Source organism: Hypoxylon trugodes (genome assembly GCF_022578975.1).
Source record: "Hypoxylon trugodes strain CBS 135444 unplaced genomic scaffold F4822scaffold_6, whole genome shotgun sequence".
Lineage (NCBI taxonomy): Eukaryota > Fungi > Ascomycota > Sordariomycetes > Xylariales > Hypoxylaceae > Hypoxylon > Hypoxylon trugodes.
This window is the reverse complement of record NW_026250021.1, coordinates 965,179-987,754: the sequence shown is the minus strand read 5'-3', so window position 1 is coordinate 987,754 and position 22,576 is coordinate 965,179. Positions and strand designations below refer to the sequence as shown.

The window sequence follows — 22,576 nt, the reverse complement described above, 5'->3', positions numbered from 1 at the left end:
CGCATTTTGAGGAGAAAACTAGAACATTACTATTGTGTATTCCCTCTATTCCACCTCAACATGCCATCTAATACTTTCATAGGTCAAATGCAGTATCATGCTATCTCGTTGCTCTTGGGCATCGTCCAAGTTTATCTAGCTCGCAGATTATCAAAACGACTACTCCTTAATGTGAAAGATGGGGTCGTGGGCTCTTATTATAGAAGGGTTAGATCCCAACCGCCTATCTAACGGCTACGTTGAGAGTGTATGAGCGTGCCTTCTCGTTGCGACAAAGGCAAACCATTAGCCCCTTGACTCATCGTGCAAACTAGGATATCATCTTATGACTTTGGGATAACATTAGCCTTTAGTATTCGTTATACGATGCGCACAGGTACCCCCTAAAGCTTATTCATAATGGAAAGAATGAAGGTATCTACCAATGCTTTAATTGCTTCAAACTCTACCTTGGTAGTACAGAAGTCAAACCCCATTCTGTCGATTGAATGTAACAGGAACGACTCTGGTGCAATAGCCCCTAGTAGACGAAAACCGATATATAGAGTTTCTCTATGAAACAAGTGGTCTGATATACCAGTAAAATGAGTTCATGTATTAACGATCATCGGGCACCTGAGTGTAGTGGTCGCTCTATCCTCCTCAACAGCAACACAGGTATACCTAATGTTAGTCGAACTTGATGCGCCATCTTATTCCTCAGTTAGTCGAGTCGATTAGGAGAATGAGCAAAGTTTGATTGACAAAACGAAAACTTACCATATATCAAGACGGTGCGTCGTTTCCTTTCCAAATTACCTCAACATCGTTTCCTTCAGACCAGTATATATACTTAGGTACCCCCCGAATTTTCTTCACTTCTACTTTCATCTCATTCTCATATCAACAACTCGCAATCCCTCAAGAGCTCAACACGAAAAGAAGACTGAAGGACCAGAATAGCCCCTTCAATGTTTCCAGCATACTACGAACTATCATGCCACGAACTATTCTACTATGAAAATATCTTCCTTGGATTCATACTCCTCCTTCTCTTAACCTCTTCCCTATTCGTCCTTTCTATCCTCTTTATTTTGGCATTCATTAATCGTCACGTCGTCTACGGAGACGTCTCTTCATACGTGGGCTCATTCCTACCCTGATTCACATCCACCCACAACCTTTAGCTGCTTCTCCGCTTAGCGATAATCTACTTCCTGTAGTTGAACAGTGTACCTATTGGCGAGATGAACGGCCAATCCACCAACATGGGGAAGCCGAGCGGCTGCGGCTATGAACATAGGCATAGCCGCAGCCGCATGGGAAGCTCTCATACCTCACGCCCAAGGACTCGGGTACCATCGCCGGAAGTATCACGCTTCGGCAGTCAGATGAATGAATGTTCTTCAATACTAGCTCACCTAAGCAGTGCCTGGCTCCGGATCAGGTTCCTAGAGCGGGAACTGGAGAGTCTGGTATGGTTGCAAAAACGAGTTAAGGAGTTGGAAGAGGATAAGGCGGAATTGAAGGAGAAATTGAGGGTGAGCCTGGAAGAGAATGAGAGGCTTAAGACAAGTAGACCTAGTTCACCCTGGCGAGGGGAAGGGAGAAGCTCACGACCTGGGGACTCTCGGCCATTCGGCGAGTATGTTGGTTTTACGGCGGAAGAGGTAAGGCTTCACTGTAATACCTAGTTAAACATGAGTCGTTTTTGTTGAATAACATATGTTGACAGCTAATGCCACTCTCTGCGGATGAAGAGTCGGATGACGACCTGTTTGCCGAGGGGGGTGACGGGTGGACGATCTTATGAGGCATCGTCAATACATCTATCATCGGTTGCACGGTTCAGCAAAGCCGCAACCGCTTTTCGTTCCAACCACCCCGGAGGCGGGGAGGGCGACTCCACCGGCGGTCCCATGTCTCAGCGCTCAGCTTTCGGCTTGTCGATCAAATTGTCCAAAGGTCCGAGTACCCCCGGGATCCGGACCAGAGAGCCCCTGGCGATTTTGTGGCAAACGCCGATGTGCACGCAAGACATTTGGAATTGACCTTATATTTGGCTTTCGTTGCGGAATCGAAAGATGTGAGGCCGCGCCTTTTATTGCTATGTACTCTAATCAACTTAATACGCATGTAATTATCCAGTTCTAATACATCATCAATTACAGATACACATACAGCGACAAAATATTTTTCCTTTAATAGTTGAGAGAAGGCAGCAACTTAGAATCGTCATGTACTTAAACATGATTGGCACGTAGCTATGGACATGGAGGAATCTCAGATAGATTCCCTTTATTTCTTGGGTAAGTACGAATGAGAATTATAAGTAAGACCTGTCCTCATGTTTCATGCTCTTGCTACGGGCTTTGACAATGGATATCGGGACCAACCATATGCTATTTATTAGGATTCCTGTAGACGGGCGATCAATATTACAATCATACCTCATGACCCAAATTAGTAAAGGTGTAAACTTGCAATCCTCAATACGCTGTCTGTATACGAGTTGAGAGTTATAGTGCGCGATAGCGACGGTGGAGAGATAGCTATGAGTCCGAAGCAAAAGCCGCTTTGTTATCCTACATATTACCTAGTAGCAACATATTCTTCCAGTTACACTTGTACAATTGTACAGAGCACATAATTTCCAAAATATTTAACCCAATTTGCTTATCGATCCCTCTATCACCATAGGTACTCCAAAAAAGCGAAATGCATACGCTTGACTCCCATGTAGTTCCGTTGATCCTTATGTTACAATTACTATTCTACTTCTCTGGTCTTCCCCTTTCCTCTTCCCTTTTGGGCTATTTCTTCCCTCCAGTGTTGAATTTAGTCGTCATCATCGTCGGAATCACTAACATCATCCGGGACGAGAGCGCGGTACCTCCTATTAGCAAGGTCTTCGACAAGTCCCCCCTCGCTCTCTGGATCAACGTATCCGCCTCCACCGATTAGTGATAGCGCGACAGGGAGGAAGATAAGAGCGTGAGCGGCGGCTAGGATGACGAGGGCAAGCCAGACTCTGAAATAGTAGATTTCGAAGATCTTGGATCGCGTGAAGGCTAGGACACAGACGCCGAGTAACTTGGTTATGGTGATACCGGAGAAAACGGATCCGCCCACATTGACAAGGGCGGTCCAGGCGCGAGCGTCGCGGCCACGGAAGCGGTTCTTGGCGCGCTCCATGACGGCACCCGAGGGGAAAGTAAATGCGCGGGCGATGTGGGCGCAGAACTCAACAGCTATGCCAACGCAGATGATAAGGTTGACGAGTGAGACGGCGTTGAGGGATACGTTGAAGGCGGCCATAGCGGCGATGATGTCCACCACTGTCATGACGACCGTTAGAGTCACAACAAGCGCGGTGACGGGTGAACCTAGAAGAATGGAGGATACGACGAAGATGATGGCCACGGCAGAGCCAAGTAGCGTGCCGGTCAGATTGACGATGCTGGCATATTGATCGAAGAAAATGTAGAAGACACTGTAGGGGAAGATCTCAACACCTGTGTTGGCGCTGACATCATTGGCGATGCGACGTGCCGATGCGTAGGCGTTGATGAAATCATCTTGGCTACGCAAAGGCTTGTGCATAGTGCGGAAATGACTGGCTGGAATTGTAAGCCTTTCAGCGTCGACAACGACCGCTTGGCTATAAGATGCCTGACCGGCTAGAGGGCAATCGTCGGTTGTGGGAGATTGTAAGTATTTCTCCAGGTAATGAATAAACTCATCACCCTCTGGCATACCATGAAGAGTAATGTTCCAAGTGGGGTCCCGGTCAGAGAAACAGACTTTGCGGTTCTCCTTGCAGCAGCTCTCAAAGTCCGGGTTTAACCAGAGGAAATAGTCGTCGAGCCAGCTGGCGGTTGGGGAAGAGATGTAAGAAACGTCGGGTCGCTTGCGCTCTTGCTCGAGCACATTCGTGAGAGAAAATTGATCGCAAGTTGTGAAGCGAGAGCAAAGGTCTCGCTGGTTATCACGTTGTGTCGTGTTCAAGTTCTTGGTGACGAAGTATACAGGCGGGCCAGTATCCAAGTAGTTATACATATCATTGAAGTAATCAATGAGATAAGAATCGTCAGGTAAAGCAACCCGTTGATCTAAACCAAGTTTGACATACGGAATTAAAGCAACACCCGCAGCGAGAAGACCGAGGAAAACAGCGACGATAAGAACCTTGACCTTCTTCCCGAGTATAGCAGGTGCGTAATATTTTCGAATAAATTGCTGTAACCAGGTTTCATCTGGTATGTCGTATGGGCGAGGGCCACCAGGGCCGTTGCTACCACTTAAGTGAACGCGGGCTGCCTTGACTTGAACACAAGGGAAGCAGTCCGCTCTGTGATCCTCTGTTCGCATCTGGTTGTAAGATAAAATAGAAATAAAGAGTGTCATTTGAAGGAGTGCGTTAATGAATACCGCACCAGCAGCGTAAACTGCGAAATTTCTCACAGCTGGCATCCCGACGAACGCACCAAGAGCAAAAGAAACTGTCTCAGTGATAGCGGAGAAAAGAATGGAAGGTCCCATACGACCGAGTGCTCTGGCTATCCTCTCTTCTACCATAGCGTCGGGGTGACTTAGGTTGACACGCTCAAACTCATGGACGATGAGGAAGATGTTGTCCACACCCACAGCCAACACAATAAAGGGGATAACCTCGGCGATGATAAGGGTGGCCTTGATACCCGCCCATGAAAACAGTCCTATAGATGAAGTGATCGACATCAGGACAATCAGAATACCGACGAGACCCAGGGTGAACTTGCTCTGTACTAAGGCAACGGCTGGGTTCCTAATCAGTTCTCGGATAGTCATGCTGGTCGAACCCAATGCGAATGAAGCATAAAGGAACATGACGAGATAGCTGATGACAATGATCGTTGCATCACTGTTGGTAGACTTGTTTAGCTCTTCCTCTAAACTAATTTCAGTCGAGAAAGAAAGCCGTAGACCTCGATCCGCCGCTTCCTTTTGAGCTTCTAGAAGTCGATTCTTCAAGGATCGTTCCCAGTCTGTGGCGTGAGCAAGTTCCGAGCTACCCTCGGGGTGATTGTTGACAACCCATGTTACTGTGATTGCTTTTGCTTCGGTAATATTATCAATACTATCAAACCCTCCCAGAATCATGTTCGGCTCTATCGGTTGCCCGAAATCCGGACGGCAGTTCACAGGGGATTCGGCGCACTCCTTAAATTGTGATTTCCAGTCCTTAGTACCGTCGAAATAGATAGTTGGGGACTGGACTACACAAGCAGGCCCGGTAGGCTTGAAGCATACATCTTGGAAAGTAGTACCGAAGTCTGACCCCTTGAGCTTCTTCACGCTATCCTCAACCTCTGACCACCACTTTAGAGTGTCGTAGCTGAGTACCGGGCCAGGGCCAGATGACTGGGTATCGTTCACGAGGAACACCTTCTGTGCGCGATAGAAAGCACCGAAGTTCTCGTCGAAGAATGCCTTCTCCTGGGCTGCCGCCGAGTCTGGGCTAACCCATAATTTTGCAGGCTCTTTTTCAACCTCGAATTTGACCCATCCGACACTAAAAATAATGACGACTAATAGACTGAGGAATATAGTGATTCCGGGAAATCTTGCGCAGAGATGACCCAACTTGCTGAAAGCGGTATCACACCATGTATTGATCACGTAATTCCTCTGGGGCTGGTCATACATAGCCCCATTACGAACAAGATCACCCTCATCCTCATCGTCACTCGGTTCGGCAGCCTGGAGCAGATGGAGGCGTTCACTCCGTCGCTGGGCATGTTTCATCCAAGCGACATGGCCGACCAAGGCGATGATAAGCGTAAATAGCAATACACCATAGGTGAATATAGACGCGAATGACAAACAGGGGAGCACACCGACTCGACATGAACCTGCTCGCTCCACAGCCGGAAGTTCCGGACATACGGCGGGACAGTCAACGCATGAACACCGGAAGTTCGGATCTTCGTCATTACACTTCTTCGGCTTCATTTCTCTCGGTGCCATGCCCGGTTCGGAGTATTCAAGGGGGAAGTTGATCTGGAAGGGAGATCCAATAGGCTTCTCGTCGCCGAGGAACTTTAGAAGTTGGGAGTAGTTCTTCGCGCCACCCCCAATAAAGTCTATGGCTTTGGAGTTCGAAGCGCCGAATTTGACCTCCTTACAACTATCGTAGAAGCCCTCGCCGTATTCTTTCGATATTAATTGGTCTACCTCGGCGACTAAAGTCTTTCCATTCTTCTCGACCGTTTTCGTTACGTTGATGAATAAGGATTGGTCGGGCGAGCAACTGAAGGAACAGAAGAGGTTGTAGAAGTTGTCCTTGCACGCGGGACAGGAGCCGATGATCTGGTTCGGTGTGGACATCTCGGATTTGAGCGCGCTCAGCTACATCGACATTAGTACGTCTATAATCTGACATATTCATTTGTTTATATGGTAGCTATTTGTAGATACACATTCGCGATGTGGGGTGGACGGGAATGCAAACGCACCTGGTCAGCGTTGCAGCAGACCTTACTATCCTTCCATTTCGGACCGCACAGCGCCTCGAGATCCTGCGCGAATTCGGGATCGGGAGTAGTAGCTAGTTCGTTATCGACGCATGGTAGTTGCTTTCCGAAAAAGCTCTTCTTTCCGCAATGTCCTCGCATGGCGCATCGTCCGGCTTCGTGTTTGGGTGTGTAGAGCTCATCGGCCGCGACGCTGCTGACTAGCAGCAAGGCGCCCGCGATTAGGCGGGATATTCGAGCCATGGTGATGCTCTACTGTTATGTCTGACAATACAGTAGTAACACCATGGAGTATAGATGGTAAACTCAAGATGTTCACTACAATAATAAAATGTGGATGTATAGATGTAGATGATTAAATTGATTATACGGATGGGGAAGTAGGATGGGTTTGGATGGTTTAGATGGGTAAATGATTGAAGCTGCAAGGTCCCCAAAGATGGTAAGTGTATCGCATGAGTTGTCCTGCGTCATCAAATCAAGTTGCTCCGTATCTAGGTACATGTACTTATGTAGGTACCTACCTGCCACCCTCCTGAGTTGGCTTGGCTTAGCGTCAAAGCTAGAAATGAACGCCAAACCCCTTGCACATTTAAGTAACTCAATTAAAATGTTTCCGTTTTAGGTTGGCTCGGGGATATTGACCAATCAGAATTAAGGATGACACGGTACTCGGTCCCCCCAATCTACTTTCGTCCAGGCTTAACGCTATCAACAACTTATACGCCAACAAAATATCACATCACAAGAGTTGATACTATAGAGTGTAATATTATACAAAAGTCATTTCTAATTTCACTTTTGAGTCTATAACATTAAGCATCTAAGTCTAAATGCTTCTATACTACTCACGAGACCCCTGAAATTACACGTAAGCCATACTATACTCATTGGTTCAAATCAAAGCCACTCAGCAGCCACTTACATATTTGACGAAAATTAGTAGGAAAGCGGCATAGAAACAACACAAGTACCCAAATATCTTGAGCCCTATTCAATCCCGTTCAACCATCTCAATGAAGCTTCGACTAGAGTGTTGTTATAGTATCAATACTCAAAGCTCTCATAGAGCATATCTTCACCGTCTGCCCACTCTAGCAGTATCTTCGTCATCGCAGGACCCGTACAGGAGTAAAACTTCCTTCTCCCCTTCTCTCCCTGTGACAATAAATCATTCTTTTCTATCCTTCTCTCTACTATTTTAGTCCCCAACCCTCTGACCGTATCCGCCAAAGTTTTCTCCTTTTCACTCATACCACTACTAACGAAGAGTGTAGTTACCTCCCCTAACCCAACTGTCCTCTCTAATACATCTACTGCAAGAGGCATATCCTCGCCCTTTAGACTCCATATCAGTCTAAACCCCTTCCCACGGCTACTCCTTAGTACGCCCTCAGCCTGTGCCATCACAGGCGTAATCCCCACGCCTGCAGCAATGAACACACTTACGTCCTCACCGCTCGCATCTCCTCCTGTAGGTAATCTGAACCCCTCAGCGCCACCAAATCCAAGTACCGGAATTTCGAGGGGTGCTCTCATATTCCAGCGCTCAAGCAGTCGTGTAACCGGACCATGTCTTCTAACTGTAATCTCAAACTCCGGTTCACCGACAGCGCCCATGTCTGGCGGTGGTCCACTAACAGTAAAGGTGCGGACGAAATCATCGTTCAGACTCTGCGGGTCATCATCCCGCATGTGTGAATACCCTACGTCTAACTCCGCTGAGAAATCCAGCGTGACATGGTGACCCGGGAGCCACGGCTTGAACTCCTTCGCCTTCTTCCCTTCTTTGAGTTTGAACACGTATCTGGCGATATTTGGCGTGATTATTTTTCGGCTGACTAGTCTTCCCGTCAATGTATCCTCGCCTCCGTCACCAGCAATACCAGCATGATTTTCAGAAGCTAGCTTTCTCACCACGGGGTTGTATGGCGAATAATCGATTACTTCTCCCCTGAATGGCAAGCCATCCTTCACAAACCTAGCCTCCTCGACGTCAATCCGTATTACCAACTTGGCGCGAGGCATCAACTCGCCCGCCTCAGCACCAGTCAGTATCGCTGTCCGCCCGGTCACATATAACACATCGCCGGTTTCAAAGTCCGGTACCACGATGCCAGCGTACGGGTCATCATACAGATTCCCCAGCGTCTGGTACAGACGGTTACCCGAGTACTCAGGATAAAGTAACGTAGTTCCAGTCTTTGCCTCGTTTTGAAGTACACGCATGAACCCGCGTGGTCCACCGCGATGATTCACATCCATTGTACTCGGCGCACCAGCATGACCACTATGCTTGCTCGCAATAAAGAACAAGTCCGCCCTATGAATCAAATCCACCGCCTCCCTCGGCAGCGGCATACCAGTTCCTACGCTCATGGGCTGGGGTGAGGGTATATGCGGGACGATATGTTTTTTATTGAGGTACTTCGGGCAGTTCCCAAGCGATTCCTCGACTCTCATCGCAAGCTGCAAATCCACCAAGCCGTTCCCCTTCTCCGTATCAAAAGCTCGTCTCGACGCAACACCCACAACCATGCGCCCGGCAAGCTTAACCCGATCGCGAGTCTCAAGATCAATCGACAAACCCGCCATAACCTTCCCACCCTCAGGCTTAACAACAACTTCATCCCCATCCTCCAAGCCTCCATCACCACCCCAAATCGCATCAACAACCGGGTCCTCCCCAACACCCGCCCTCACACCAAGCACATCCCTCGCCACAGGACTACAAAACCCAGCCTCCCCTCCCCAAACCGTAACCCAAGGCCTACCCCTCCCATCCAACGTGCCAAACGCCACAAGCGGCGACTGCGCAACACGCAGTTCCAAATGCGGCGGTAGACTATGATGTGTTGGATTATGCAACAACGGCGCTGGTAGAAGAAGTTTCTGAACGGCTCGTTCGCCGGTATGATAGGCGTTCGGGTCGAGGGGTTTGTCTGGGTCGGATTTCATCCACGTCGACATTGTTGGTATAGTATATCGTTAACCGCTTTATTGATAGGTTTTACAGAAGGTAAGTAAGTCAGTTTCGTATATCGCAAGCGACGTCAAGTCCAACGATCCAAATTAACTAGATGATGTTTCAGATCGAACACGTATTTAAACCAGCAAAGGTATCATCATCAAACCCCTTACACGGGCGACTAGGCTCTTAATTCACCCGCGACCCCATTTGGTGCTTATTCACGCTCTACATTGCATGAAATATATAAAGGCTACCTGGCAGAAATTAGCGATTATTATCTGCAATGACGAGATAGAATCACTCTTAACCCATACGGGTGGGTTATTGACAAATCAGGAAGGGCGCGGCTTGCTATGGAATTGGCATTCAAATCCCGAATATGTGTTTAGTAATCGCCCATGTAATTAAGGGCGTAAGTGCGCTTGTTCATAGGCTGGATCGTTTTATCTCCACGGGTTACATCTTCGAGCTAGGTCACTTATGAACATTGGAAGGCCGAGGAATAACCGTACGTGGAAAAGTTCAAGTATAGAAGTGGTAGCTACAAAGTAGTAGTAGTAGTAGGTAGCTGTAGCTAATACGACCAAATGTCGGTGAATATAATACATCGGATTTTCTTTTCATTAATATCATCGGATTCGACTCTGAACGCCTCCTGTCCGGACGCTTCCTTCGCTCCCCGGGTATAACGGCCCTTCCGAACCATTTCATACAGGCCCAGCCGTAGCGGAGCCACATCACCAAAGCTACCCTCTAAAATAGTATGCAATTAGGGTATCCATATGTCCCAATTCCTTTACATAACAAACCGTCATTCAAAATCGAAGGTTAGTATCTCGAGAAACCACGCTCCATATCACTACCGTAGTTGTATCCTTGCCCCATGTTCGGTTGGCCAGGTCCTGCGCCAGGGCGTTGCGGGTAATATCCATCTGGTTGTCGAGGTGGCATCGGGGCCGTTAAATTGCGCTGCGGCGGTTGTCTCTGCGGCGGAGGCATGGGGTTGGTAGCGCTACGAGGAGGGTACGAGTTACCACCATAAGCAGGCCCATTGGGTGGAGGTCCGCGATTCGAACGCATAGACGGGGCTGGGCTAGAGCGCCCGCTAAATTGGTCGATGGGACGGGGCATAGGTCGGCTATAGCTATCCATTGGGGGCGGAGAACGAATAGCTGACGGAATCGATGAGGCATCGGGAGTATACGTAGACGGGCTCGCACTGTAACCGCCGCCAAAACCAGATCCGTTGGTTTGCAAACGACTGGGGGGCGCACCAGGGCCATAACTCCTATTTGAGGCCGCGGTACCCGGTCGAGGGGGTGGTTGGAAGTTGGCGAGGTCAATGGGTGGAAGAGACGGTACTGGAGACGCCGATCGATCGTAGCCCATAGCCGCCGCATCGTTCATCAAGGGTGCACGAGAAGAATAACTAGACATCGATGCATTCGTAGTCGTTGTTCCCTGTCGCGAGGCCTGCGGTCGTTTCTGATCCCATGCGTTCAACTCGATACTACGTGAAGAACCGGGCCGTGAACTGTAGGCAGGCAAGGTAGCCATAGTATCGTTGCGGTTGAGCATAGGCATTTGTGGAAGTTTATCCTCGTTACCAGCATCCAAGAAAGTTGGCAAAGTTGCCTGTCGCTCGGTAGGTGGTTTCTCGCCATTCTTCTTCGCGGCCTTAATTCCCGCCTTTATCCGGTCTCGCTCTTCCTTGGCGAGTGCCTTATTAACCTTGACCGTCACGATGCTGGTCAATCTCTTGTTGACTTTTCGCTCACAGTATCCGTGTAGTCCGCCATCCTGTCTTGGGATGTAATGCCAGAGGAAGAACACATAGAATAAAGCCCCGATGATGAGGAACAGAAGAGAAAATATCCAGATAACCAGAGTGAACACCATACCCGACAGAATCACTACCTGCTGCTTATTCTCGTTGGCCAGGGTTCCAAGTTTGCCGAAGAAAGTTCCCAGTGTGCTCTGCACGGAAGAAACGTCTGTCGGGATAAGATCTGAGCTGTAGACAGAATACAGCGTCAGGGCGTTCACAACCTGACGTGGTCCAGAGCAGAAGATAACTCGAATCCAAGCTAGAATCAAGTCAGCAATGAGATTGTATTATTCTACGACCAGGGATAGCACTTACATTGAAAACTGAAATATGTAAAGAGCGCAACATATTCAGCGCCTTTCTTAGACTTAGTCAATTCGGCGAAAACAAGGAAACGTCTCCATCCTTGACCATCCCCGGGCCGGATACTTTCCAGGCGAACGGCTAGATTGTCGAGGTAACACTCAGCCACGCTTCCTCGCTTCATAACTCTCATAGCTCGGATATGTTCGAATGCCAGGTTGACAAAAGAGGCGATAATGCAAATCGAGAAAATCCACTTCGAAACGTCAAATGGAACAAGTTGCGTAGGCTCAATCGAAGACGACCAGGTGTTGAATGCCAATAAATTGACAGCAGTGAATGTATCGACGCCATAGACGGCGAGAGAAATAAGAAGAGAGAAGTAAAGATAGCCGTAGGCGAAAGGAGCGAAACAAGATGATGACTTGAAGTCTCTGAGACTCTGGAGATCATAGTTAGCCTTATATTCAACCAGAGAATATCCTACTGAAGAGAACCTACGATAGCATCCCATTTTTGTTCAGGTCGAATTTCGACCGTCTTTCGACCTAAGCAACCCATCTTGTCGGGAAATAATTCGTCGCCGCGAGAACCTGCCTACAAAAGCGGGAAACTAGCACGGCCAAGAATATGGGGGTATCAAAAAAATCGCCAATCAATCAATCAGCTTTAGAAGAATAGAACTGAAATGAATGTAATCTCAGTCGTTATTCCTCTTCGTTGTATTCGTCGTCGTGAATCAATGGTCAGTTTATTGAAATCGGACCCGCCGTCTCGCACAGTCGTTTTCCCTCGCCCGCGAAGTGCTCGACTGTGCTCTCGAATTGGAAGAAGAGCAGGTTGCTCGCAGGATTGTCAAGTAGACAAAATATGAGAGGAATCGAGAAAAGAAGGAGATTCCCGGAAGGGGCTCGCAAAAGAGAGACAAACGTCGACCTGGACTAGGAGACGTTGGAAATGAAAGCCGTCAGTAATGACAAGTCTCACTAGGGTGAAGGCATGCCAGACAGGCTAGTTGGTTTCTGAAAAAAATGCGGCTGGCCGCTATTGGGGTCTCATCGCGGCCGAGAGAGGCTATTCTTGGGACCTTCGGGTTCGGTTGACGGCAACAAGCTTTTTCTTTTTTGCTGGCACGGTTGTTTGATACCTAGGTTTGGTAACCCTCGGGTGGTCGTGAGAGATGGACCGACAAATGTCTCGGATGGTTGAACTCCAGCTGGTTAAGGAGAGTAGACGAGTGACAAACAAGATAGCGCTTGGATAATGGGGGGGAGCGCGGACCCAACGTTGGCTGATGTCGTTCGGCTTTGTTTGATCGACTTCTAGGGCGTAATAAGGGAGTTGCGTGTATGGAGTATCAAAAGATCGAATGGGGTCAAGCGCGGACTATGTGGGTATCGTGGGTTGATCGAAGAGCGATTGAAGTGGGTGATGGTACTAAACGAGTGTTATTGTAAATTGATATTGTACTCGAAAATTCTAATTGTGAATCCTCATTCACGAGAGTCACTCGAAGGAGCTCTTGTGAATTGGGGAAAGGGTATAATGGACTATTGATTCTTTGCGACCGAATTGAATGAAGGTAACGAAAAAAGGAGAGGGAGGGAGCTTGAAAGGTCTCGGAATTCTGGGGGGGACTTCGGTGGGCTTGGTGCCTTTAGTCCTTGTTCCTTGATCCCTGCTCCTTGGTCCTTGGCTTTGCTTGGGAAATGGGGGTCCAAAGTCGGACTTACCGTTTTTATGGTTTGAGATAGCGGAAACGGGCATGCAGCATTAAGTTGAACGATACGCTACTTTGGTACGGTCGATCAATCCGGCTGTTGATTGGATATCTTTCCCCAGGCATGCAAGGTACGGCTACTAAATTGAGTTTAGCGCTGAGGTTTCCCCTGTAGCTCCCTCGCAGTCTAAAGGTTTGAGAGTTCATGTACGTCGTAGTAGACGCGGGGATCCTTTTAGTATAGTGTACGTATATACGTATTCCCTTACACACGTATCTTAGGTTGTACTTGGGTGGTAACGATTAAACCCTTATTTGGTGGGAATGTAACTTGACCAGTACATCATTGTAACACCGATAAAAATACCTGCCTAATAGAATCACTCAATCTAAAGAAAAACACGAAACGTCGAAACGCCAAATTGTTTCCCTCTTTCTTAAACAAGAAAGCGGCTAATATTTTCCAATAGCTGTAATTCACCCACGAATAACCTCCTTAAATACCCAAGTAACCAACAACGAGGGATTATATGTCGAGTTTGTCCTACGCGATCTTCAAGCGTCTAATTATTTCGAATTACTTCAACCAACGGAATTACAGTCACTTTGATTTATTATTCAAAACACTCTTGCTGATGCGCTCTTATGGCTTGAAATCCATCTGACTCCATTGCTAAGCTGACCAATCCTTTGGTCTGATCTGCGCCTGATCCGCCAAGTATCACTATCTAGTCAGTTGTTCTTCATCGGAACTCAACATTTTCACATTACCGATCCGAGTTCCGGGTAAAATATTGTATCATAAGATAACGAAGCGAATAAGTCGGATGGTAACGTAATCCTACGAATTCGGTTTCGTCGACGGATAGAATATTCAAGTCCGAGATCAGATTATCAAGGGGTACGAGTATCTCGCTTCTAGCTTTTGAGAAATCCCGGAAGTGATTCTCAGCCATCCCAACAGCGGAATGATTAAAGTGAGATGTTAAAACCACACCCCTCTCAAGTTGGTAGGTTAGTAAGAGGATTAATAGACAATGGACAATAGACAACGGCAGAATCGCGTGGATAAGAGGGAAAGAAAACCACTTTGGGAATTCTAGACGAATCTGGCTCTGGAATGCCGCCTATCCCTTGTGCGGATTAAGTAGTAACAAAGGCATTCAGAAGTGTTAACATTCCAGCAAGACTTCGCATCACTATGGCACCTCACTCATGCCCAGATTCGCATAGACCAACCTTTAACTTCTTCTTCTCTTCTATCTCGTGTTACTATTCTTGTAGAGTATCTTTAGGGCTTCGCAGAGGGATCTATCGTCACCATGCAGTACTTTGATATTGCTCCACACGTCGAGCGTGCCGCTAAATATGACTTTATCTCAGAGACGTCGCCTGGTGTCTGGAAGATATGTCGCAAGAATGACCGAACTGAATTCCTCGCCCACGATGTCACAGCCAAATTAACTGTGGACCCGTTTCAAACTGGCGTGGCCACCGAGACCGATTTACAATTCTTACTCCAGGATGAATTTACCAACTTGTGGGATACGCTCGAACGCATCTTGAACCACGAAAACCTAGTCTCGATAGTAGACGCCTTCTTCGTTCAGAAGAGCGACGCAGGAGGCCGTCCCCGTCTTGCATATTATATCGTCTGGGACTTCTGCAACGCCGGAAACCTGGGAAATCTGCTCGTTCCTGATACTAACAGGCATTATTACACCAGAAAAGTCAAAGATCCATGGGGTCCGCCCCCAACGGACGAAGAATTAATAGAGGCAGGCAATTCGCCGCCGCCGCATTGGGTGGATGGTCACCCTGCCCCTCTCATACCTATCGTACCAGAGTCTCATTTACCAGAATCACTATGCTGGCACGTACTCCTCTCCCTTCTCAGGGGTCTCGCATGGCTACACGACGGGACCTTTGGAATCGAACGTTCACCAGATCCCGAGTCAAGAGCATATATCGTAATCCCGGATCAGAATTGGGAACCCATACTACACCGCAATATCACACCCATGAACATTTTCTTCCAGCATCCCGTACGTGACGAATGGTACGGAGAGTGTAAGCTAGGTAACTATTCTAGCGCGTTTATATCCAACCATTTCCCCGACGGTCAGAACAATCCCAGGCGCCCACATCATAGGGGTAAGGCCTTAGCTCCGCCTCTTGGGAAGTCATTTCAGCCACTCGAAGAGCTCGCGAGGCTAGATGATAAGTATGGCTATACAATGCCCTTGCAAGTAAGTCTACAAACCTAAACCATCTCTCTCTATGTAGATATTAACGATATTCGCCTAGGAGGATCAGCCCTACACTATAATTAGCGAATGGAGGGCACTTGCGGAGGTCTTACTGCGTATGATGGATAAGAAACTCAAAACATATGACTCGCTTAAACCTGATCTAGACTATATTCTCGAAAGAGTGGACTACACAGATGCACTGAAAAACATCGTCATATTGATGGCAACATACAACCCAGATGTACAGTCCGAGGAGAACCCGTTCCGATTTGTGAACCAAGATTGCCTAACCTCCGAACTCTTGCTCTTAGTCCACAACCAGTGGCGGGCGTGGAAGGAATCTGAGCATCCCGAAGCGAAGAGGTTAGTCACCAAGGATACTGGACACATACAGCAGTCGATAGAGATAATAGAGAGGGAGAACCAAAAAGGACGATCCGCCAAAATCGTTCAAGAAAACCTAGAGAAACAGGATAAGCTATTCGAGGAACAGGGTATTGAACAAGATCCGTGGGACTTCCTTAACCATGATTTGTAATCTCAGCTATCGTTAAGTTACGTGGTAACGCATTTGGTGGTTGTGGTTGGGATGAGCACCCCAATTCTCACTAGAAGGGACGGGTTGGATGATGACTTTGTATTTCTCCATTGATGGGTTGAGGATATCTATTCGTCAGTGGATTGGCGTTAAAGAGTGTTGGCGCTGGTTAGACACATCATAAATTAATAGGAGTTTTCAATGTGTTCTCCCGTACTGGAAATTAACCGTTTTCCTTTCCTGGATCTTCTCTACTTGCCTCGTATCTCCCAGTATCTCCAAGTGCCACTAGACAACATGCCGTTCAAGAATTCAATAACGCCGTAGCCTTTCTGCCATTCTTTCCCCTTAGACCTCTCCTCGCTTATCTTCCAGAAAAGTGACCCCTCATAACAGGCCCTTAAATCATCCTTCCATACTCTACCATCCTTCTGCAGAAGAAGCCATGTTGTCCACCACTCCATAAAAGCGAAACTCCAACCTGCCGGATCCGCGGCGCAACGGTCCTTCTTCAACAATTCAGCCAAATCACCCACACTCAAGCCCCCAGTGCCCGACGTATCAAATCGATCAAACACGTGATCGAATTTCTCGGCATCAAATTTCCCGTCAAAGTCATATATGCCGGAATCTGAACCGTGCTTCGCTTTGTGGATGTCGTCGACGTATATACGTAGTAGGGGATCTGGAATCCATGATCGGCCCATTCGCGTGGGGTAGGAGAAGAATACGGGGATGAGTAAGGAGCCCAGCGAGAAGAGGATGCAGAATCCTAGTTCACGGAACCCGTTGTATACGTCCCATGGCCATATGATACCATCATTGTCGCGATCGAAGAAGGCGGTATGTTGTTGAAGAGCCGTCTGTGATTCTTTTGGTGGTTGATATATACCATCTCCATCCGCCAGAGGCTGTAGATATTTCACGTCACCATTGGTAACTTTTCGGCATTGTATTGGAGGCGAGCTTGTTGTACTTCCTGCCATGAGGGTTTATTATTCTGATTCTTCTGATTTGGTGGGCGAGACATTTTTTGATTCTTAGAAGTTCGAGTCTTGGCCTATTAAGTTGCAATGGTAAGTCGCACCAGATATATGTAGCCGTCAAACCACGAGCCTAATTACGAGGTATCGACGTCATAAGTAGATCAGTATATTAAATACTCATGCCACTTTTCCCAATTCACATCGGAGAAGTTCCTATTCAAATCACCACCCCTCTCGACCTACATGTATTTTTGCTTTTTGATACGTACCTAGGTATTCTACCCCTCTTAATGGAATCGTTCTTCGTCGCTCCTAAGTAGGAAGCGTTCCTTTCTTTTTTACGCATTCGATCATATATTCACATTTAAGGATAGGTTCTCAATACTTATCTTAATAATATTAAGTTTATAGCTACTTTTAATTGAGTTAATCGAGTCTCAGTACAAAACGTGAAAATATACATAAACCTAGAGTGCATCGACGTCATGTTACACCCAACACACGGCGTCGCGATAACCTTACCTTATCTTATCTCCCCTATCCGATGGCGCTACCCGCGAATTTATACATACTGTACGCAGCGCTCGGACCATGCATGTCATAATCCCCAATGCCCCATCGCCCCCCTGAACTACCCCGTTAGGGACCGAGAGACCCAAGCCTCGACGTCACATCATTTCCATTTGCTAACTTTCGCTTGCTTGCTTACCTACGCTCGATTTAATTCTCAACTCTCGTCATCTCACGATATCATGACGACCAAGATAAAGTGAGCGACGCCTCAACGAGTTCGATCCTCCGACATATACAAGCCTCTCACAATTCCATGCGATACCCGGTGTAACTACACGGCGCGCCGTCGTCCGATCCTCACGGCCGAACCTCCTATCTACCTCACCCTCCAATCCCTTACCCGCCTACCATTTCTTTCCTCGACATACACCACGAACCACGACCAAAATGCCACAAACATCCGCACCCACCCCCTCACTCCTCCTAACCAAACGCCTAACCGCCTTCCTCAACTCGAACCTAAGCCCACAACTCCACACAGCCGCTCTAACAACGCCCTCGGGCAAACTCCTCGCGCACGCATCCTCACCACCGAATCCCGTCGGCGCGCTACGCACGCAATGCACAGTCGCAGCCTCGCTATGGGCGCATTACGCCGCGAGTACGGATACAGTGATAAACACGCTACCACCGCCGCAGCAGCAATACCAGTTTGAACAACGGTATTTATCAGGCGGGGATCCTGCGTCGGGACCTAGCGCTGTCACGGTGCAGCTCGCGGGTGGAGTACTGGTGATTAGGAGGTTGAAGTGTGGATTGTTGTTCGTGTGTATAGGACCGGCGGGTGGTGCTGGAGGCGCGGAGGATTTAGCGCAGAGTCAGACAAGGACTCAGGGCGTTGGACCGGTGCCTGTGTCGGGCGCCCAGCAGCAACAGGCGGCTGGTAATAATGAAGCGCATGGCGCAACGACACCTCTGGGTTCGCCGTCGGAAGTCGAAAGCGTGGCTAGTGCTGGTGCCGCGACGACAGCCAGTATAGCGACTACGAATAGTATCGCGGCGACTGCGGTCGTGGCTACAAGACGCCAAGCCGAGGAGCTGGCGCGTTGGCTCGACGATAAGTTAGGGTCGTTGGGAGTATTGGAAGAGGGATTAGGGATCGAAACGAGATAAGGAGCGGTGGATATATCGAAGGAAGATTATGGGTTTCTATCAAAAAGGAGGATTTGATGGGTCTCTCACTTGTCATCTTGATATCTCCGGTGAGATGGCCAGGCCCCCGCATTACTGCGAGCTCTGGGTCTTGAGTTGAGTTTAACAGGGTGATTAGCTCTTCGCAGCTCGAGGGAAATGCAATAATTAGAGGGGAAGCAAAAGAGGGATTTCTTCTGGGGAGGAAAAGGATCCTAGGAAATTCGGGCTGTTTAACTACGAGCTCTAGAGGCAAAAATGCTCACGCAGATTTTACTAACTAGGTCGGAATGTCAACCATCGCGTTTTTGATTTGAAACGAAATGCGCTGTAAAACTGAGCTGTGGGCAGATCAGGTCATGAACTGACCGAGATAATATCTGCTTCGGATCCGCTATCGACCTAGATATTAGTAATGGCCTAAAAAGGATGGGGGATCCCGACGATTTGGATTAATGATATACTTCGACTTCTCAAGCGAGTCTTTGTTCATGGACATAATAATTCTATAGCTATACCAATGATACCACGTTCCGGGTACTCGGATCCTGACGAGTGAAAACGTGCTTTGTTCTGAGGCAGGATGTTCCATTGAGGTTGATGGCTATGACTCGATGACTATGATAATATCGCAGTTGTTTTCAAGAACGTTATAAGACAACCTATGAATTCCGAAAGAAATCCGTGGGGAAGAGGCTGACTGACATCGATACGGGCAACCCATTTTCGTCCTTCTGTACTCCGTACCGACATATCGCTCGTACCCCGGAAAGAAAAAAATGAGGGTCTACTCAACAAGATCTCCTAGTTTCCCCTAGCCCCGATCTATGCGGCGTGGGTTGAGGTCTGTATATCTCAACGACAACCAATCCCACGATCCAGCATGTTTACGTGTCTTATTCTGGATCAATCGTAACCGGTAGTATCATCCTGACTATAAAACATCTACAGTCGAAACCAGTTTAAGCATGTCTCATGTGCAAGAAGTAACTAGAGTATAGAAACTAAGAGTACCTAGGTAGGTACTATTCGTCTGCGTAGCCATAGAATCTTCGCACATGTGTTCCCGCGGCTATGGTAGAGCATTTGTAGAAGGACCCCTACAACTCATGAGACATTTCAAACTTCCAAACTAAATATAATCCATCAATTTTAACACGTGTAGATGCTTTACATTTTCTTTTTCAATTTATCCTAGACAGAAACTGATTACCCCTTTTCGTAGGGCTTAACCCCCAACTCCTCACCATTACCACAACTATCACCATTATCACCGAGAGCTAATCATTGTATTACGCGACAGAAAACCGCTTAATATCCCAAAAGGGCTTAACACTCTATCTCCTCTTCCCTAAGCGGATCATCCGCTCCCCTCAACCATGTGTTGACTCACCACCAAAAGCCAAAGCCGTAATAAGAAAAGCCAACGAAAACGGAACCAAAAATTCGGGTCTACGCACCAACCCGCTCCGATGGGGACGATCTACCATCGGTAGGGCGATCGGAAGGGAAGAAGTCGTAGGACTTCAGCTTAGCCTCGCGGACGTGGAGGTAACCAAACCCTATCAATCCACCCAACCGGAGCCTATGCCAATAGAACGAAAGATTTCCAAGGTTTGTATTCTGTAGGTAAGCTTACTGCACACGGGGTAATACAGCGTCTTGACAAGCCGCCTCCCGTGCCCGCGACGTAACATGACACTACTTGATAGTAATAGCTCCGTTGTTAAAATCTGGTTTTGGTTGCTACTAGGCGAGTTACAATAGATCACACGATGCAGATGCAAGAAACCGCGCTTTAAATACACAAAGAAACATGTGGTTGGTTGATATTCGAAGTCCCCTGGTCACAATCGACACGGCTCTACTTGTCCATGGTACGATAACGGGTCACAACCATTGGACCGATCAGCGAAATAGTGGTACCAAGTTATAGATCAGAAGGCTGGTAGTAATATAGGTTTACAAGCCTCATGGCATCAAGTGGTATGTTGCTATCGACCCATTCTGGCGCGTTCTATAGGATTAATGGAAAGGCAGTCATATTTGCGTTTATCAACTATACTTTTTTTGATACATCACAACCAGTCAAGGGGGAGGCAAATGTTGATTATCATGATGTAATGATTTGAACAGACTTAGATTAACCGTAAATAACCCCAATATCTCAGATATCATATATTGTCAGATCCTCATCTCTTTGCATGTACTCTCATAAGTCTCGTCAACCTAATGCTAACCAAAATGCAAGTTATGGGGTATCATAAATAGATGCAATGCCTAAAAGCAAGTAATTCCCTGTAACGAATATCATAATGTAGATGCCTGAAAGCATCCGGCTTCGGTAACGGGGTATCATCTTTAGAATCGGAAATTCCATACTCCAAACGCCCTTCGCTTTTATCCTTCAATCCCTCAGTAATTTTGTGATTTTGTAATTTTGTAGTTTTATTCTCGGGGATCGATGTTGTCGGTTTGTAATGGGTTTCCGTCGTTTACCATGTTTTCTCAGCTAGGAAGCCGACGGAATACCGGGGTGTGAGGCTATCCCAATGAACCGGAACCATAGCCAACAAATTGACAAACTTCTTCCCGCTCTTCTTGAAATTGGTCACTTCGATGGCGAGTTCTTTGTTCGATTCGACCGCGCGTCGCATTTTCTTAACTAGGTCCTTCTCCACGTATTTGCGAGAAGAATGTTTCCGGACTTTTGCCCCAGGTGCTTGCAGGAACCGACAGTTTTGCCCAATGACTTCAGAAGATGTGTATCCAGTTAATTCCGTGAAGGCATCTGATATATATACTATAGGGAAATCCGTCTGTTGTAGATCGCACATGACGAGTGCACAGGAGGCGTCGATGGCTCCAAGTTCGATAACCGGATTGGGCCTTTGCATGACCCGGATCTTTTGACAGTTAGATTGAGTTTGTCACGAGTCAACAGTTTAATGTTCTTACGAGAATGCTCATCATATCGAAGCCGCTTGGGGCATATAGTCCAGGGTATATAATAGAGTCATGTACCGTGTCTTTTGACCCCATAGGAATGCCGGATGGTATCGAATATGTAGGAACCGCATTACTGCCATCTTGATAGTGATACTAGATCGTCACAGTGTATTAGCAATCTATACACTGTAATTGTAGCTGAGGTGTGCTGCAAAGCACTCTTTGTAATACAACCGAGGGAAGTGAACACGACGGCCAAGATTATGGATTAGTACTGGGGAACCTACTTGTAGAGCACTTTCTTCCCATGGGTTCATGATCGACATGGTTACCGAAGTATTAATGATAGTAAGGCTACGAATTTGCTGGAGTTCGATGAAGAGTGTTGTAATAGCCTTAGAATGTTATGGTGTATCGTCGGAATATTAATATATCTTTATGGCCCCAAGGTGTCCCGATATTAATGTTATAGTGTTAACTTATTCATAGAGATGAGGAATTACAACGACGAGGCTGTGTCTATTATAAAGGATAATATAGAAATTCGGAGAAGTTGGCGCGGGTTCATCCGAGTACGACTCGACTCATGTGCCCCCCTCGTCTCGCGTATGTAGCTAGGTATGCACTGGATTCATGACATTGGATCGTGATGGCAAACGCTAAAGGAGTCTTACTAAATGAAGGATGCATTTCGTTTCGCATTAATGAAAGGCGGACGTTGGGTCTGCAATCGGGTAAGGGAAATAAAATTTGGCGTACGGCATGTCCTAGTCCAATGAGACAAGGAGCAAGGACCGAAAAGTAAGAGGATTAGATCTTCTTTAGTTGGAT

The 22,576-nt window shown here is 47.3% G+C and overlaps 7 protein-coding genes across 7 annotated transcripts; 2 read left to right on the top strand and 5 right to left on the bottom strand.

Annotated features, from left to right (window-relative positions):
- Positions 1-2,656: 2,656 nt before the first annotated feature.
- On the bottom strand, positions 2,657-6,923 carry F4822DRAFT_281262 (patched sphingolipid transporter). The gene is made up of 2 exons (XM_051454889.1): positions 6,477-6,923; positions 2,657-6,369 (listed from the first exon to the last, which is right to left on the bottom strand). Exons 1-2 carry the CDS (start codon positions 6,735-6,737, stop codon positions 2,818-2,820), a joined length of 3,813 nt encoding a protein of 1,270 aa, XP_051313191.1. The 5' UTR covers positions 6,738-6,923; the 3' UTR covers positions 2,657-2,817.
- Positions 6,924-7,240: 317 nt separating this feature from the next.
- F4822DRAFT_406346 (uncharacterized protein) lies at positions 7,241-9,974 on the bottom strand. Its single transcript, XM_051458395.1, has 2 exons — positions 9,767-9,974; positions 7,241-9,719 (listed from the first exon to the last, which is right to left on the bottom strand). Exon 2 carries the CDS (start codon positions 9,462-9,464, stop codon positions 7,542-7,544), a length of 1,923 nt encoding a protein of 640 aa, XP_051313190.1. The 5' UTR covers positions 9,465-9,719; positions 9,767-9,974; the 3' UTR covers positions 7,241-7,541.
- On the bottom strand, positions 9,934-12,564 carry F4822DRAFT_281238 (uncharacterized protein). Its single transcript, XM_051454888.1, has 3 exons — positions 12,098-12,564; positions 11,609-12,038; positions 9,934-11,552 (listed from the first exon to the last, which is right to left on the bottom strand). The coding sequence occupies exons 1-3, from the start codon at positions 12,155-12,157 to the stop codon at positions 10,294-10,296; spliced, it is 1,749 nt and encodes a 582-aa protein (XP_051313189.1). The 5' UTR covers positions 12,158-12,564; the 3' UTR covers positions 9,934-10,293.
- A 2,074-nt stretch (positions 12,565-14,638) lies between these two features.
- On the top strand, positions 14,639-16,106 carry F4822DRAFT_430160 (uncharacterized protein; the record flags this gene model as incomplete). The annotated part of the gene is made up of 2 exons (XM_051461236.1): positions 14,639-15,565; positions 15,624-16,106. 2 exons carry the CDS (start codon positions 14,639-14,641, stop codon positions 16,104-16,106), a joined length of 1,410 nt encoding a protein of 469 aa, XP_051313188.1.
- A 126-nt stretch (positions 16,107-16,232) lies between these two features.
- F4822DRAFT_281134 (Caleosin-domain-containing protein) lies at positions 16,233-17,335 on the bottom strand. The gene has a single exon (XM_051454887.1). The coding sequence runs from the start codon at positions 17,090-17,092 to the stop codon at positions 16,358-16,360; it is 735 nt and encodes a 244-aa protein (XP_051313187.1). The 5' UTR covers positions 17,093-17,335; the 3' UTR covers positions 16,233-16,357.
- Positions 17,336-18,052: 717 nt separating this feature from the next.
- F4822DRAFT_430158 (uncharacterized protein) lies at positions 18,053-18,778 on the top strand (the record flags this gene model as incomplete). Its single annotated transcript, XM_051461235.1, has 1 exon — positions 18,053-18,778. The coding sequence occupies one exon, from the start codon at positions 18,053-18,055 to the stop codon at positions 18,776-18,778; it is 726 nt and encodes a 241-aa protein (XP_051313186.1).
- Positions 18,779-21,109: 2,331 nt separating this feature from the next.
- Positions 21,110-22,244, bottom strand: F4822DRAFT_281125 (putative vivid protein). The gene is made up of 3 exons (XM_051454886.1): positions 22,033-22,244; positions 21,755-21,898; positions 21,110-21,702 (listed from the first exon to the last, which is right to left on the bottom strand). The coding sequence occupies exons 1-3, from the start codon at positions 22,069-22,071 to the stop codon at positions 21,292-21,294; spliced, it is 594 nt and encodes a 197-aa protein (XP_051313185.1). The 5' UTR covers positions 22,072-22,244; the 3' UTR covers positions 21,110-21,291.
- Positions 22,245-22,576: the final 332 nt, after the last annotated feature.

Excerpts from the sequence above, each read along its gene's own strand:
- F4822DRAFT_281262 (XM_051454889.1), bottom strand. The coding sequence starts at position 6,737 with ATGGCTCGAATATCCCGCCTAATCGCGGGCGCCTTGCTGCTAGTCAGC. Across the intron at positions 6,370-6,476 it reads TCTGCTGCAACGCTGACCAG|CTGAGCGCGCTCAAATCCGA; the intron begins GTGCGTTTGCAT and ends ATGTCGATGTAG.
- F4822DRAFT_281238 (XM_051454888.1), bottom strand. The coding sequence starts at position 12,157 with ATGGGTTGCTTAGGTCGAAAGACGGTCGAAATTCGACCTGAACAAAAA. Across the intron at positions 12,039-12,097 it reads AACAAAAATGGGATGCTATC|AGTCTCAGAGACTTCAAGTC; the intron begins GTAGGTTCTCTT and ends TATGATCTCCAG. Across the intron at positions 11,553-11,608 it reads TACATATTTCAGTTTTCAAT|CTTGGATTCGAGTTATCTTC; the intron begins GTAAGTGCTATC and ends ACTTGATTCTAG.
- F4822DRAFT_281125 (XM_051454886.1), bottom strand. The coding sequence starts at position 22,071 with ATGTCGATCATGAACCCATGGGAAGAAAGTGCTCTACAA. Across the intron at positions 21,899-22,032 it reads GGGAAGAAAGTGCTCTACAA|TATCACTATCAAGATGGCAG; the intron begins GTAGGTTCCCCA and ends GTGACGATCTAG. Across the intron at positions 21,703-21,754 it reads TCGATATGATGAGCATTCTC|ATCCGGGTCATGCAAAGGCC; the intron begins GTAAGAACATTA and ends AACTGTCAAAAG.
- F4822DRAFT_281134 (XM_051454887.1), bottom strand. The coding sequence starts at position 17,092 with ATGGCAGGAAGTACAACAAGCTCGCCTCCAATACAATGCCGAAAAGTT.
- F4822DRAFT_406346 (XM_051458395.1), bottom strand. The coding sequence starts at position 9,464 with ATGTCGACGTGGATGAAATCCGACCCAGACAAACCCCTCGACCCGAAC.